The sequence below is a fragment of the Aricia agestis genome, chromosome 7 (genome assembly GCF_905147365.1).
Source record: "Aricia agestis chromosome 7, ilAriAges1.1, whole genome shotgun sequence".
Classification (NCBI taxonomy): Eukaryota; Metazoa; Arthropoda; class Insecta; order Lepidoptera; family Lycaenidae; genus Aricia; species Aricia agestis.
In genome coordinates, this window is record NC_056412.1 from 12,642,801 (window position 1) to 12,658,625 (window position 15,825).

Below are 15,825 nucleotides of genomic sequence, written 5' to 3' on the forward strand. Positions count from 1 at the left end.
GGTTATAAATGCAGCTGCATTTAACCCGATCATTATTATCTATCTGCGAAAAAAGCCGCACATGCGTAGTTGAAATGTGAAACGAACACGGCTAATGCGATGCGACCCGACCACTGACCAGGCAATAGTGTGCTATATTATTTTTGAGCCCCGGACCCCCGACCCGCCCAGCGCGGCTCGGCGGTGCCCCGGCTGCGGCACGCCCCGGCACGGACCGTCAAATTGTGCGCGAACCTTTAATAAGTCAGCTGTTCAAATGTCATTTGTCAATGTCATTTGTCAAAATATCCGTAGAAATTTGGCTTTTGTGGTCTTTGTGGATGTGGAATGGGAATTGCCGTATTGCAAAGTTTCTTGTGGATTGTTTTATGGTTGGTTTATTAAAAAGTACGTAAAGATTTTAGAGAAACAATCATTTATTTTTTGAACTTAGCACCTAATACATATTTTGTGTAATGGTTTTACTTTTTGTTACTCATTTGTAAATTGTAGGTTAGTATTACTTATTAGACAAAAATGTCTAAAAGATCTCAGCCTGCTTGGAGTCCACCGGGGTCACAGCAGGAGCGACCTCAACTTAAGTTATACAACAGTCTTACGAGACAGAAGGAACTATTTGTATGCGAGAATGGAAACCGCATCAACTGGTACAGCTGTGGGCCGACTGTATATGACGCGTCTCATATGGGGCACGCAAGGTAAGCAATACAATATAGAACTATGAGTGTTTTTTATTATTTCAAAATTATATAAGTAGTACTTATGTGTCTTATATGTTAGAGTCCTTAAATTGTGCACAATCTCTTATGCATTATAATTATGTTACTGCGTAAGAAACGTAACATATTGTTGTGTCTGTAGTTTGCTGGTAATTCGTAATGCAATAATTTACATTTAGAACAGTCTTAATACATTATTTATGTCAATTTTGTTGTATTTCAGGTCATACATCTCCTTTGATATTCTTCGGAGAGTGCTATCCAGATACTTTGGCTATGACATCCTCTATGTTATGAATATTACCGACATTGATGATAAAATTATAAAGAGAGCTAGACAAAATCATCTATATGAAAATTATTTGAAAGAACCGAGAGATCTTAATGAAACTATAGATGATGCAACTTCAGTACTAGATTTCTATGAAAGTATTGTAAAACAAACAGCTGATGCTGATAAGAAAAATTTAATGCAGACAATTTTAAACAAGTAAGTAATAATTATTTTTAAAATAAATTAATATTATCTGGCTGTCGCATCACTATTGAAAAACTATTGTGTCTACGATTCCCACGAGATCAAGGTATTAAAATACAGTTTAAACTCTATATAATAATACTCCCCACACCGGTTTCGGTGACGGTGGCCAGTTTCATTGAAACGGCCTATTACGCAGGAGTAGTTTTTATAGTGCCCAAGTGTGTGCGCAGTACACAAGAGCACTCTCTATTCCTTTTACTCTCATAACCCAGTGGGATGGAAGACCGACACGACCGGCGAGAGATTAGGCGCAGGACCGACTTTTTACATGCCCATCCGACGCATGGATCATCTTACTTTTCAGACAATCAGGTGATCAGCCTGCATTGTCCTAACCAAACTTGGAAATAACATGTCTCCAACGCGGGATTCGAACCCACGACCTCTGGAGTCGAGAGTGACGCTCTAACCACTAGACCACGGAGGCACTATATAATGACACTGAAGGGACTGTGCATTTTATGACATTATATAGAGTTGTCGTTAAATGGAGAGAAAAAAAATTGAAACTTTTTCGCCAATATACAGTGATTTTCTATTACTAACCATATTTACAGTTTGAAAGTTTATGTTCAACTGAGAATATGATAGCGGATAGATAATAATCCATGACTCCTTAATAGTTATGGTCAAAAACAGCCTACACGTGCAAGCAATCCCAAGAACGAATTTCTTAGAAAGTTCGGAATGCATGATGCCGAAAGTTTAGTTTATTGCGGGCTAGGACAACAATGCGACAAAAAAATGTACACAGCTGCGCATTTTTAACTAATTTTAGTAACTTAAAAGGTACATTTTATTAATCAATTGTTGTGATTTTGTCGCTATTGAGAGTGGGTGTGATGTTATTGTCACGGACATATAGTGCCATCTAGCGTCAAACCAGCGAAACTTATCGAGGGCACACCGACAGCATAAATCCCCTACTCAATACTAGATGGCATGAGGTGCGCAAGTACATACTCGAACCTTCTAGAAAGTCCCAACATTTGTTTACGTGTTTACCGGTTTATTTTGTTTACGTGTTTAGTTGTTTATGTTTATTGTGGTACATGCTCGAGCCTCCTAGAAATTTCCCACACTTGTTTACTTGTTTACGTGTATCGGGAACTTTCTGGAATTCGTCTCGTCATATAAAAAGCCGCAGGTAGACGGGTTTTAGAGAGTTTGTCGTTAAATAGAGTGACGTTACTTGGAGTTTACACTGTAGTAATATAATGTTTATCTAAAAAAAATTATGGGAGCAATGAAGTACTTCAAATCTAGATGCTTTTTAGTAAATATTTTTTTTATTATTATATGAATAAAGATAATGGATAAACTTTAAAAAGAACATGTTTACAGTGTTGCTCTAGCAGTAAAAACTTTGAAAGAGGCAGTTCAATCTAAAGATGACGAAAAAATACTAAAAGCAAAATGTGACATGCTGAAATATGCCAAGGACCCATTATCTGAATGGTTGGACAACAAACATGGAGCCTCAGTAACAGACAACGAAATATTCACCACTTTGCCTCGGTATTGGGAAAACGAGTTCCACAAAGATATGAAAGCTCTAAATGTAAGTAGCAAGTGATAATAATAATATAAATATTGACCCTATGGGGGTTGACTAAAAACGTAATAATACAATGACAATTGACATTCTAGTAATACAATGTTTTTATTAGAAAAAAGTTGCTAAGCAGACAATTATTAATGGCAAAACATTAATAATATTATACAACATTGATCTTTTTATAAGAGGGTTGACCAATATTCATTTATAATTCTTATTATGACAAATGCTTGGCTTGTTAATACCTCGATCGTGAGATCACAGACACAATAGATTTTCAATTGTTATGCAACAGCCTGGTGCCGCTTGAGGATAGATGGGTTGATACCCAAGAGAGGTCAATGCTCAATTTCATTTATTTGCTTGAATTGTAGTAACAAAAGACATTATAAAAAAATAAAAATTGTTTTTGTACTTTCTGCTGTTTGCTTAGTTAAACTTAAATTATTATGTAGTTCAACATAATATCATGAAATCATATAAACCATAATATTAAATTCAAGTTAGTAAAGGTATCATTAATTATATGTAATGATAGCGATCATGATAATAATAATATTTATTTATTAATGAATTATTCATTTTATATAATCAACAAAATACATTTTTAAATATTATTATCATTGCAGGTTCTACCCCCAGATGTGTTGACTAGGGTCAGTGAATATGTTCCTCAAATTGTAAAATTCATTCAGAAAATAATAGATAATGGATTGGCGTATGAGTCAAAAGGATCAGTTTATTTTAACGTTAGTGAGTTTGATAGTAAGGATAAACATCATTATGCTCGTCTAGTGCCTGAAGCATACGGAGACACTAAGTCATTGCAAGAAGGAGAAGGTATATTTATAATTCTATAAATTTATTGCCTGCCTGCCTTAAGAGCCCGTACTCTCTTTTCTACTGCTCTCTTCACACTCACGCCCGTCTTTCATATGCCGGGTGAAAAGGGACGATCGCCAAATTAGCGGGCAGTTATAGGTTTTCTGGTTTAAAAGGGTTTTTTATATGAAAGTGTTAAAAAGTAATTCCAACATTGTATAGACGACTTTCTCAACAGTACATTGTATTTTTTTCATACCGTTAAGACATCAATACAATCCATAAACAGGTGATATTCTTAACCTTTTACAGCAAAAATCACAAAACTGTCGCGGGTTTGAGTTGGATTATTTAAAGATACTTAAAAAAATAAAAAATCTAGCTGCAACATTAGATTATAATTGAAATGATCTTACATGTTGTGCATTAAAACTTATAGAAATACTGTATTTTAACTGTTAAATCACGTCTGTAAAATGAGCAAAATCGGCAAAATTTCGTATACGGACTCTTAATGCCTTTTAAACATTTCAAAATATTATTATAGGTGACCTGAGCGACGAGAAAGCTGAAAAACAATCTGCTAATGATTTTGCTCTCTGGAAGAAGAGTAAGCCTGGTGAGCCATCTTGGGACTCTCCCTGGGGTGCAGGCAGGCCCGGCTGGCACATTGAGTGCTCGGCTATGGCGTCAGATGTCTTCGGCTCTAAGTTAGATATACACACTGGCGGTGTTGATCTTAAATTCCCTCACCATGATAATGAAATTGCTCAAAGTGAGGTTTGTGTTTACGTTTATTTAAATAAATAATTAATTACAACATATTAAATTAAATACTTTTTTAAATTATAATCCATAGTAACTCCACTAAGCAATCTATACTAATATTATAAATGCGAAAGTATCTCTGTCTGTTTGTCTGTCTCGCTTTCACGCCAAAAGTACTGAACCGATTGTAATGAAATTTTGTACACAGATAGTCTAAAGCCTGAGAAAGGACATAGGCCACTTTTTTTTTCAAAAACTCATAACAGATGGCGCCAAGAGTCCCCTAGATATGTATTTCTATAAGAGGTGGTACCATGTTGATTGTTAAGTTAAAATTTTCGATTCTTTCGATTGTTATACATGTTATTTAATAACTCACCTACCAACATAGGTATCAGAAACAACAGCCTACCAATAGTAAATACTAAATAGTTTATGGGCAAAGCTAAAGCATTATGCAGCTAAGTTGTGTAAAGCTAAACAAGCTTTAAAATTTGGTACTTATAAAAGTTTAATTAAAAAAAAATTACTTATGTGCACACTACACGGCTGTTTTGGGTATTTTGATTTAAGGGGTACCAGGGTTTTAAAAAGCTTTTGACACCAATTTTGTTGACACCGCGCGCCATAAACTAAAGTCCACGCGGACGAAGTTGCGGGCAACAGCTAGTTTAATCTTATATCTTTAAACGAGCAATTCTTGTATATATAATTGGAATCTCGGAATCGGCTCCAACGATTTTCATGAAATTTAGTATATAGGGGGTTTCGGGGGCGATAAATCGATCTAGCTAGGAATCATTCTCAGTAAATGTATTTTTATTCGTCTTTTATCGATAATCGATAAACTGAAAAATATGACTCTTCCTGACATCTATTGGCGAATAATAATACTATTATGTGAGCAACTAATTGTTTTAACGATCAGCAGATGGCGTTATTAAGTAACACGAAGTCAGTGAGTGTTTGCTATACCGAGCAAAGCTCAGTCATCCAGGTACTATAATATTATGTAATAAGTATGTTATTTCAGGCACATTATGATCAGCCTGGCTGGGTCAATTATTTCCTTCACACGGGACATTTAACTATTGCCGGGTGCAAGATGTCAAAATCTCTGAAGAATTTCGTCACAATCTCGGATGCTTTGAAGCGTCATACTTCGAGACAGCTACGGATAGCATTCCTGCTGCACGGCTGGAAAGAAACATTAGATTACTCTGATAATACTATGGAAATGGCTATACAGACTGAGAAGTTATTTAATGTAAGTAATGGTCGATTTACACGGGTGACTAATGGGTCGATTTTAGTCACCAGTCAACAGTAGTATTCGCAGCAAGTGATCGCTTGCAACTGAGCGTTTGCACGGTCGATTGTAGTCACCAGCCGCACGACTTTGGAGCTTGCGACTTTGGAGCTTGCGACTTTAGCCGCATGCGGCGTAGTCGAATTGCCATTTACACTGTCGATTTTCGCCGTGCGGCGTAAATCGTGCGGCTTTAGTCACCCGTGTAAATCGGCCATAAGCCAATTTTGCATAATATTATATAAATAACACTGCTTGTGACTTCCTTTTTTTGTTGTTGAATTTTGTAAATTACCTTTTAAAACTAAGAGGAAATGAGCATAAGACAAAACTATGAATACTGATACCATAGGTTAGACCTCTAAACAGGATGCTGATAAGACTAACAAAAAATAATCATATTTGTAAAATATTTTAATATTCGCCATAATATTGTTTATGTTTTTCAGGAGTTTTTCCTGACCGTAAAAGACGCATTGCGGAGTGGATACGACGAAGCCAGTGGAGGCAGCTGGGGTCTCGAGGAGCAGCAGTTGTCTGCTAAACTCTCAGCCACCAAGGAACAAGTCCATGCGGCTCTGTGCGGTAAATCAGCCTGTCTTGTTTTCTTAATTACCATGCAGTTTAAAGTATTTTTATCATAATTGAATGCTTGCTAAGCGTAACAGCAAATTCAGGGTATTCATAATATCGTCATGAATACTGTAACTAACCTATTTGTTTGTCTATACCTCGTAGTAATTCTTTAAAAATATGTATGTACTTTATAATTTAATCTAAGTAGTACTATATTTAGGAGTTTTCTTCTGTAACAACTTTTTGCTATAATAGTAATGATATCACAGACAACATCGACACGCGCGGTGCGCTAGACGCGTTGCGCGAGCTAGTAGGTGCGGCGCACGTGTACGTACGGGGCGGGGCGGCGCGCGCGTCACCGCTGCTAGCCGCCGCCGCGCGGTACGTCACTGACGTGCTACATATATTCGGCGCGGTGGAGGGTCCGCGTGGCCTCATAGGGTTCCCTGTGGGGGATGCCGGCCTCGATGTGAGTAATATGGTTTCATCCTGATTATTTTTATTATCACAACGAATTAATTGTCTAACTCTTAGTCTTAACTAATAAAAAAAATTGTCTGTAAAGTCGGTTTACGGACGGCCTTATTTTCCTGTTCTGAGCGGACGGCAGTTTGACGTGACAACTACGAACTGAGCCGATCGCTCGAGCCGAACATGCCTCTCTGTCGTTCGTGCCGCGCTCTCGCTTGAGGAATGCGACAATGAGCGTAACGGGGCAGTGACGTCATCATTTTTGTGCATGCAGCCCGTACTATCGAGTTATTAGACATTGTCACGTCAATAGTTGCAAAGTGGACACGCATTTAAATATTTTGTCAATCTAATGGTCGTTTCTTATAATGTTTTCAGACGGAGGCAACAGTGATGCCGTATTTGGAGGCGCTGGCGACGTTCAGATCGCGCGTGCGGGATGCGGCGCGCGGCGCGGGTGGGGCGCGCGACGTGCTCGCGCTATGCGACGAGCTGCGGGACTCCGTGCTGCCCGAGCTCGGAGTGCGGCTGGAGGACAAGCCAGGTACTGAACACCGATGAGAGTTGAGCTATTGCTCATTGTGCTATCTTTTGACTTCCATGTTTCTATGAGATATGCCCCAACGTCATGAATTGGCTCATACACCCTATGTAGCGCTTCAAACAAGATAAACCTTAAATCAATATTATAATATGCAATGTGCAGGTACCGCGTGTAAGCGCGCGTTTAGTATACCTACGTTGTGATCTATATCGTCCCAACCTTACTCACCTTTGTGTGGTTAATAAATGAAACTCTATAAAAAAGTGTAGGTTATTAAACCTGCACATGACCTATACAATGTTTTGCCCTTATATTTGCTACGTGAAAAAGGTGCTTGACAGACAAGGACAAGAACAAACTATTTTTATTAGTTAGAGTCACCACTCTAACTAATAAAAATAGTTTGTTCTAATTTGAAAATCCTATTTTTTTCTGTTCAGAACTAACGCAACTATAAATTATTACCTATTTTTAAGTACATATTTAGCCGCAAGCAACGAGCCACAAACATTACTTAAGTTTATAACGTAATTTTGTTGTTTGTAGATCGTACAGTAGTAAAACTAGTCAGCAAAGAGGAGCTAATGAAAGAGAGGGAAGAAAAGAAAAGGCAGGAAGCGGAGAAACTGAAGAAGAAGCAGGAACTTTTGGAAGCGCAGCGCGCGAAAGAAGAACAAAAGAAGATACCACCTAGTGAGATGTTCAAGAAGGAAACGGATAAATATTCTCAATTCGATGATAAGGTAATGAAAAGGAAAGTTTTTATTTTAGATTTATTGATTAGTGTCATCCATTTTTTCTTAGATTGATTTAAAAGGGATGATACTACGATGTTGCCGCTTTGTAGGGTCTATCGTGTCAAATGTCGAAAAAAAAACAGCTGTTACATGTCACGAAACATGCTTCCACGAGTCACGATATAGCTGTCATAATAATATGTCTGTCTGAAACATAAACAGATAAAGTTAATATACCTAGTGGAATAGAGCAACAATCTCGAGCTGTCAAACGTAACCAAAATTGGTTTTCATCTGTGTGAAAAATGTGTACGTATACACTTACACAAGCACGATTGAACATGAATTCTATAAGATTAAATTGTCAACGTGCTGCACGTGCCGACTGGACGTCAAAAAAAGAGTGCTGCTGTCATGTATCACACGTCTCTTTTTACCATGCAGTGTTACTGATAGTGACATCTCTCTTGCTTAGGCTTTTGTTTCTCTATTCCACTGGGTATATTAACTTTATGGTCTGAAACCACATTTGACACGACAGACCAGTGTACGTATTTTATTTCTCTATGCGACAGACCCTACCGTCCCTTTGGTGGCTAATGAATTAATGATACATCGAAAACCTTCATTTGGTTGGGTGTCTCAAGACATTGTTATAGGTCTACCAGAATCTGATGGCAAGTTTCGACAGCAGATTTTCAAAAAATATCCTTGATCATTGGATATATATATGTATTTGCATGTTTCACACACAGAATCAGTCGCTATAAGGAAAAAAAAAGGTTCCAAATGTTTTATTTCAATTACCTCGGTATTGCAAGAGTCAATTTATTTTCTCACTTTTTGCCATCAGATTCTGGTAGACCTATAGTTGTGATCTGTGTTGATCGTGACAAAATCAATTTCTCTGATAGATCTGATGCATCCTTAAATTTTTTACAATCTTGGTCTTGCTTGGTATAATATGATCTATCGATTTTACAATAACCAACAAATACTTACATTGTGTCATAGACAAGCAGACCTAAAGTCGGGGCATTTTAATAGGCCACATTTGACAGAATCTGTCAGAATAATCTCCATAGTGAGGTGAGCTGCTTAAAAACATCGACCAAAACGAATAAATCGATACCAGGCCTGTCCCATTCGCGCCTTTAGGTATCGAACTATAAGTACCCCTTTAAAGGGGCAGATCACAAGGGACTCACAAGCGAGCGGTGACGCGCGCGCAAGATTTTTTCGTCGCATATATCTACGTACTGATTTAACCGCTGTGACAGAATCATTATTAATCTGATAAATATGAACAATTGAAAAAAGTCAAAGAAATATTTCAATAAAGTAATTTAAGACTTTAAAATACAAAAAAAGATAAAAAAATACACAAACATAGCAAATAAACCAATTTGTTACGCACAAACCGCATAATACACATAAATAAATACAAGTTACTATGTTAGTTGTAAAAAATCCTGACCAGCTCCTACATTATAATCGAATATAAAACTATTATAAAATATACGTTGGGTTACTAAAATTTGATTATTACTATAAAAAAGTTTGCTATTAGTAGCTATAGTAATTAAAAGAAGATTATTTTATTTTCTAAAAGGTGACAATCTTGATTTCGTTAGAAAGGGTACCTCTTACGCGATAGAAAGAGAGCGCACATGTAGGCAAATATAACTGTAGGCACCTAGCATTGCGCGGTCGGAATTTGAACTTTATAGTATCGCAGCGAGAGTTGTTATTTTTTTTAAACGGGTTTCACGAGTTGGACTTCTGTTGGTACTACTAATATATATTCTGTGTCGATACGGACTTGTAATAAAATATTTGAATTGTATATGTTATTTATAAAACCAAACACGAATTCCTGTCCTATTATTACTATTGCTTTTGTAAATTCAAGGAGCAAAATAAGACAAGTACATAATTTACAAGAAAAAATGCATTTATTCACTTGAAATATCAAAACTGTTATATTTAGTATTATCATTATGTATTCATTTCACATATATATGTGTTACTTTTCACAACGTGGTTATTAATTTATGGGGATATTTCATTATAAGTAATCAATGCATCTGATTCTACTTATACACTTTCGATTTTTAGAGTAACATCCCTAGAGTTTAAAAAGACAAAAGGTCGGCTGACGTAACATTGTAACGACGTACAATTATTAAGATCAGAATTTGTTTATTACGTTTAGAATTGTTTATCAGTGAAAGCAAATCGTTAAATAATTCGTATCGGTCATCTTTACAATAAATATGTAATCGTTATTGAAAAAAGTTCATCAATTGTGCAGTTATAATAAAAACGAATATATTTATTTTTTATGCACGTCGCTACAAGGTTACTTTGTGCAATTTTGATGAACTGTCAAATGTGACCTATTAAAATGCCCCGACTATAATACTATTCAAGTTATACACTGTTTAAATATTATGATTTATGTATTGCAGGGCATGTGTTTTACCGTAACGCTGCTGTATTTACTAAAAAAATAGTTGTATTAATGCAAATATTACTACAATTATTATTATTTTTCTTATTACAAATTTGTATAATTTCGTGCGTAGGTGCTTATTTCTAAAAGAACTTATATCTATTTGTCGACGATTTGTTGCAGGGCTTGCCGACACATGATCAAGACGGAAAAGAGCTTAGTAAAGGGCTCGTGAAGAAGTTGCAGAAACTACAGCAGGCGCAAGAGAAGAAGTATAAGGAATACCTGGCCAGCGTCAACACTTGCTGACCATAGACAACACTATAGAAATTAAAATACAAAATAGGGACCCGATTCTCAAGCGTTGAATGTCGTTTCGATTGCAGGCATATCACTTTCGTGCTGAATTCTGTCTCACGGGCGAAACTCAAGGCTTGAGAATTGAGCGCCTAGTATAAGAAAAATTATACCTTTATTTATTCTATTTTTTATCTTTCTCATCGATTATGTGTCACAAACTGTTAAGTTTTTCATCCTAAATTGTTCTTAAAATTGCTGTTTAATGCCGAAAACTTTGGGTAGTTTAACATAATATTTTGTAATTGTTTAAACTAAAAACATTTTACTTATAACACATATTAACTTAAAACTTGAGATGATTTCATATTCGTGCAGTTAATTCCCATACAAAGCATTTAATGTTTCACTTTAAGGTTTCTTATTGTATATAAAATGTTCTTTTATATCTTTTATATACTTCGTAATTTATACACTGTTGTTCAGTATTAGGGTAATAATAATAAACTTTTCATTCGGAACTTCTTTGTTATTTATTTTTTAATTATATTCTTGCTACCTTGTTCTTTCTAGTCTCTAAGTATTGTTACGTGCTAGGGTTCGAAAGATTTGGAGAGAAAGACCTGCTGACTCTCTTGAAGACACTAAAGCACTAGGTCCAAAACACTAAGCGCTCTCACTGTCTTAGGTCGTAGGCTCGTAGCCAAGTCGTAGGTATTACTCTTGATCACTTGTTTTTACTCCGAAGTCGCCTTGAAGATGATGCACTGTCATTGCATTGACGCAACGTTGTGGTTGCGATGTGGTCGGCCGTGGTTGCGATGTGGTCGGTATCGGTCGACAACGACTGCAAAATGTGTACCTACGTGTGAATGGTCCAGTTCATTTACAATACGAAATATACGCCCGACCACGTGGTGTGGTTGTGGTAAACAAAAAGTTTTGTTCGACGTTTGACAACGTTTCAATGTCAATATTAAGATAATATATTTTTTCATGAAATAAGGGGGCAAACGAGCAAGCGGGTCACCTGATGGAAAGCGACTTCCGCCGCCTATCAGCATCGCAGCATCAGAAGAGCTGCAGGTGCGTTGCCGGCCTTTAAGAGAGAATAGGGTAATAGGGGAGGGTAGGGAAGGGAAAAGGGTAAGGGATTGGGCCATATTAAGACTAAACGTATACCAGCAACATATCGGATTTTGGTCGGATTATTCCTGTATGTGCTAGTAGCCCCACCTTTTCGTAATATTGACTTTGTATACCGCGATAGGTGGTAGATAGACGTAATAAGAATTTGAATGTCTGTCTTTATTAACTAATCAAGCAAAAAGGCGTTTCAAATTTTTTTAAACATTAGCCTAAAATATTCAGTTTTCATAATAAGTAAATGGACTAATTGGTTACCTGATAGTAAGGTGTTCTTCAAGGATAGTGGAAGACCTTCAGACGATTAAATATATTCTATGATAAAAAATATTTTAAACAAAACAGTTGGCACAATGCCACAGGTGTTCTGATTGACCTTTTAAGAAAACGCATCTGTTTTTGATTGCCCAAAACATTGCAATACAAATTGAGCAATTCTATATATTCTAATCGTAATTTATATTTAAAAATATGTTATTATCTTGCAATATAAAAAATATATTTGATACCATGACGAATGTACTTAGTTAGTTAAATAGCTATAGGCTTTAAGGCATATTTTGTTCAATTGGCATCAACCTATTAGCCGTATCTAGCCGTATAATAATTTGGCTTAATTACTTCCTGTATAGAAAATTACTAGTCTACTAGGTTCCGTAGTCAACAAGGAACCCTTACCTATAGTTTCGGTCTGTCCGTCGCGTCTGTATGTCTGTCCGCGGTTTCTCTGTAATTCGACATGAATGCACATACTAATGATGCCGACAAAATGGTATATTAAATACTCGATAAAACTTGTAATATTTAAAAAAAAAGAGGTTTTTAAAAATATTACAAGTATTCATATTTCGTTTTCCGATTTAAATTTGTGAAATATGAAGTTAAAGTGGAAAAATCGTTAGCCCTTCTACCAGTTAAACGGTTGCTTCTGGAAATGTGGAAAAATTCACGAGAGTAGGAAACATGCTGAATGGGGATTGTCCATTTTTTTTTAATTTTGCTCATTACAAAAACATTTCGAGGAATAAGGTCAGTGATCGTTTTTCTGTATATAAACGAAAAAAATACCCACTAGTTACTTTTTTTGAACAAATATGTTTAACCTTTGTTTGATCTTCAATGGCGTTAAATTAGCAATAAATTCGACCAACATTACGTTTCGAACTTTTGGTAAGCTTCTCGTATCAGCTTTCACATAATGAGAACTTGCATTTGACGAACCAGCCATTATAAATAAGATTGAAAGGAAAAAACATACTGCAGAGGTCAATTATTGCCCGCCGATGATGACGTCACAGCGAAACTTTAAAAATTTATTGAGACAAAACTAGCCAATGAATTTCAAAATCATTTAATTTATATTATTAAAATACCCTATTTTAATGAAAAAAAATTATAAAAAGTACATGTGTTTTTTTTTGGACAATGCCCATTTAAAAGGACAACAATCACGGCTTAAATAAGTTTGTCAAAAGAAGATTGAGTATACTAGTAGTCGATCAAATAAAAAATGTAGGTACTCGGCAAAGTAAAGGAACTTTTTGTTAAAAAGATGATATAGTGTAGAACACGTTACAAATGTACATTCATTGAGCATACAAAAATTATTAAAAAACTAGCGCGGTGGTACTAGGGAACTCGCGCGTATATTGCGCGTGGCCCGATACGCAATTGGCTGGTTTTGTTTCGATCCTGGCAAAGAAGTTTCAGTGGTGAGAATGTGGTGGGCCAGTTGTCCGTAAAAACAGGATTCATTATCTATAATTACTTAGGTAAACCGTATATAAAGTAAATATTTACCGCTAATTAAATCTCTAACAACTTTTTGACAGTTATCTGCAACCGTATTCGAAACAAACCTGCAACCGCATTCACCGTCATACCAATCTAATAAATTACGTCGCTATCAAAGAGCAATCATTTAAACATCGCTGGGGATAATATGACAAATCGAAAGATTATCTTCATTGAGCAAAACATTGAGGATCAAATACAGTGGCGTCGCGACAATAGGCGTGAACGCTTCAATGAGCGAGCGCGCGACCAAAATAACTATAAAAAGGTGAATTCGAGTTTAAAAAAGGTAAAAAGTGAGGTAAACAATCTGGGTGATGTTTTTTATGTCGGCGGGGACTGGGGACTGGGGTGGCACGAGAACTCGCATCTGCATCTAGCGCACGCCACTTTTATAACTGGGGATTATAAAACTTATTCTCTCCCATATTTGTCGAAGCCGCGATTTACGTCGACACTAAGGTGACAGCTTAATTTAAGCCTATTTAGGTACTTTTGTTTAAAATTACTAAATAGGTAATTTTTAATACCTTACTCTACAGAGAGAGTAGAGACTGTCATTATACGAGACATCTCAAAAGTTAGGTATAGTGCGTCAAGAAAGTGAAGAAATTAAAAAGTGGCAACATCGTAGTGTCATCCCTTTTTTCTTAAATTGATTTAAAAGGGATGTTGCCTATTACCTGTATTCATTAATAAAAACAATAAAAATATATGTTTAATATAAACTGTAATATGAAAAACTTACCTTGCAGATTATTAACGAGTCTAGGTCAAATGTAGAGTCGACGTAACTTATAGATACTAGTTATAGGATTCTATACATCTGACCAAAGCCGGATTTATAATTTTTATGAGTACATACTTATATATAGGCCACTTTTATTTTGCCGCTCCTACGTACGAACTCTGCTGCCAATAATGCCATCCCAGGTCACTGCCATAGGACGCTACCGCCCATAGACCATAACTACTGGCCTATACTGGCTATACATAAATCCATAGAGGTGCATCTGACCTAGTTGACTACCTGGATGTAATAGCTAGTAGGTAATTGTGTTTTGATCTTATATATTTGGTTTATTATTGTGGAAGACTGGCATTAGTAACGTGTGGTGTTAATTTATCTTATGTTAAAAATAACTTGACTATTTCGTTAAGGTGCCTTAGACTTCGTTTTCTGTCCGTCCGTCCGTCCTTCCGTCCGTCCTTCCGTCCGTCCGTCCGTCCGTCCGTCCGTCCGTCCTTCCGTCCGTCCGTCCGTCCGTCCGTCCGTCCGTCCGTCCGTCCGTCCGTCCGTCCGTCCGTCCGTCCGTCCGTCCGTCCGTCCGTCCGTCCGTCCGTCTGTCCTTCCGTCCGTCCGTCCGTCCGTCCGACCGCTTAGCAGAAGATGTAATCTGTTTACTTAAATGATTTAAATCAGTAATCGGAATCAAGCTCAATCAAACGCAAAATTTAGGAAAGCGATCAGTTTAAAAAAATTGAGTAGATTCAAGAAATAACGGTAGTTCCCATAAGCATAATAAAGTCCGTTACGTATAGATCAATCGAAAAATCGAGAAAATAATTCAATTGTGGAATTATATCGCGGTCAGGTTTTGCCAACAATGGACAGTCAGGGGCGCGCGGTTGACCGCCCGGCGAGATGTCAATCATTTGAATATCGAATTCGAAATTGTTTCTTTTCCCGATTCCGGTGCGATTTTCGCGATAGTAAAATTCATTATTGTGGCCCACTGAACTGTATTTGGGGATAGAATTGTAAAAATGTTGAATATTAACTTCTCCAAATTATTTGGACGCAATCACGTGAAATTGTAACGGTCTTTCCTTTCAGACCCCGACTGACATTGCGTTATCACCGACATCTCTGTCAAGTTCTTGGCATGGCTTCTTGAATTAATATGCAGAATCATAATAATATTTGGTTACCACATTTGAATCATTCCCACGTCACTTCACTTCACTTCTAGCTAATCGGAACCAGCGGAACTAGGTACGTATTTGAGTTTTGAATGTTATATTTTTTAAACGATGCCTTAGCAATCTAAAAAAAATTTGGCGGGAAATCATTTGTCAATTGTT

At 36.6% G+C, this 15,825-nt stretch overlaps 1 protein-coding gene across 1 annotated transcript; it reads left to right on the plus strand.

Annotated features, from left to right (window-relative positions):
• The first annotated feature begins 295 nt into the window (after positions 1-295).
• On the plus strand, positions 296-11,236 carry LOC121728581 (cysteine--tRNA ligase, cytoplasmic). The gene is made up of 12 exons (XM_042116750.1): positions 296-387; positions 493-698; positions 943-1,209; positions 2,605-2,821; positions 3,448-3,658; positions 4,188-4,420; positions 5,442-5,675; positions 6,167-6,302; positions 6,563-6,765; positions 7,146-7,311; positions 7,858-8,054; positions 10,687-11,236. The coding sequence occupies exons 2-12, from the start codon at positions 517-519 to the stop codon at positions 10,810-10,812; spliced, it is 2,172 nt and encodes a 723-aa protein (XP_041972684.1). The 5' UTR covers positions 296-387; positions 493-516; the 3' UTR covers positions 10,813-11,236.
• The last annotated feature ends 4,589 nt before the right edge of the window (positions 11,237-15,825 follow it).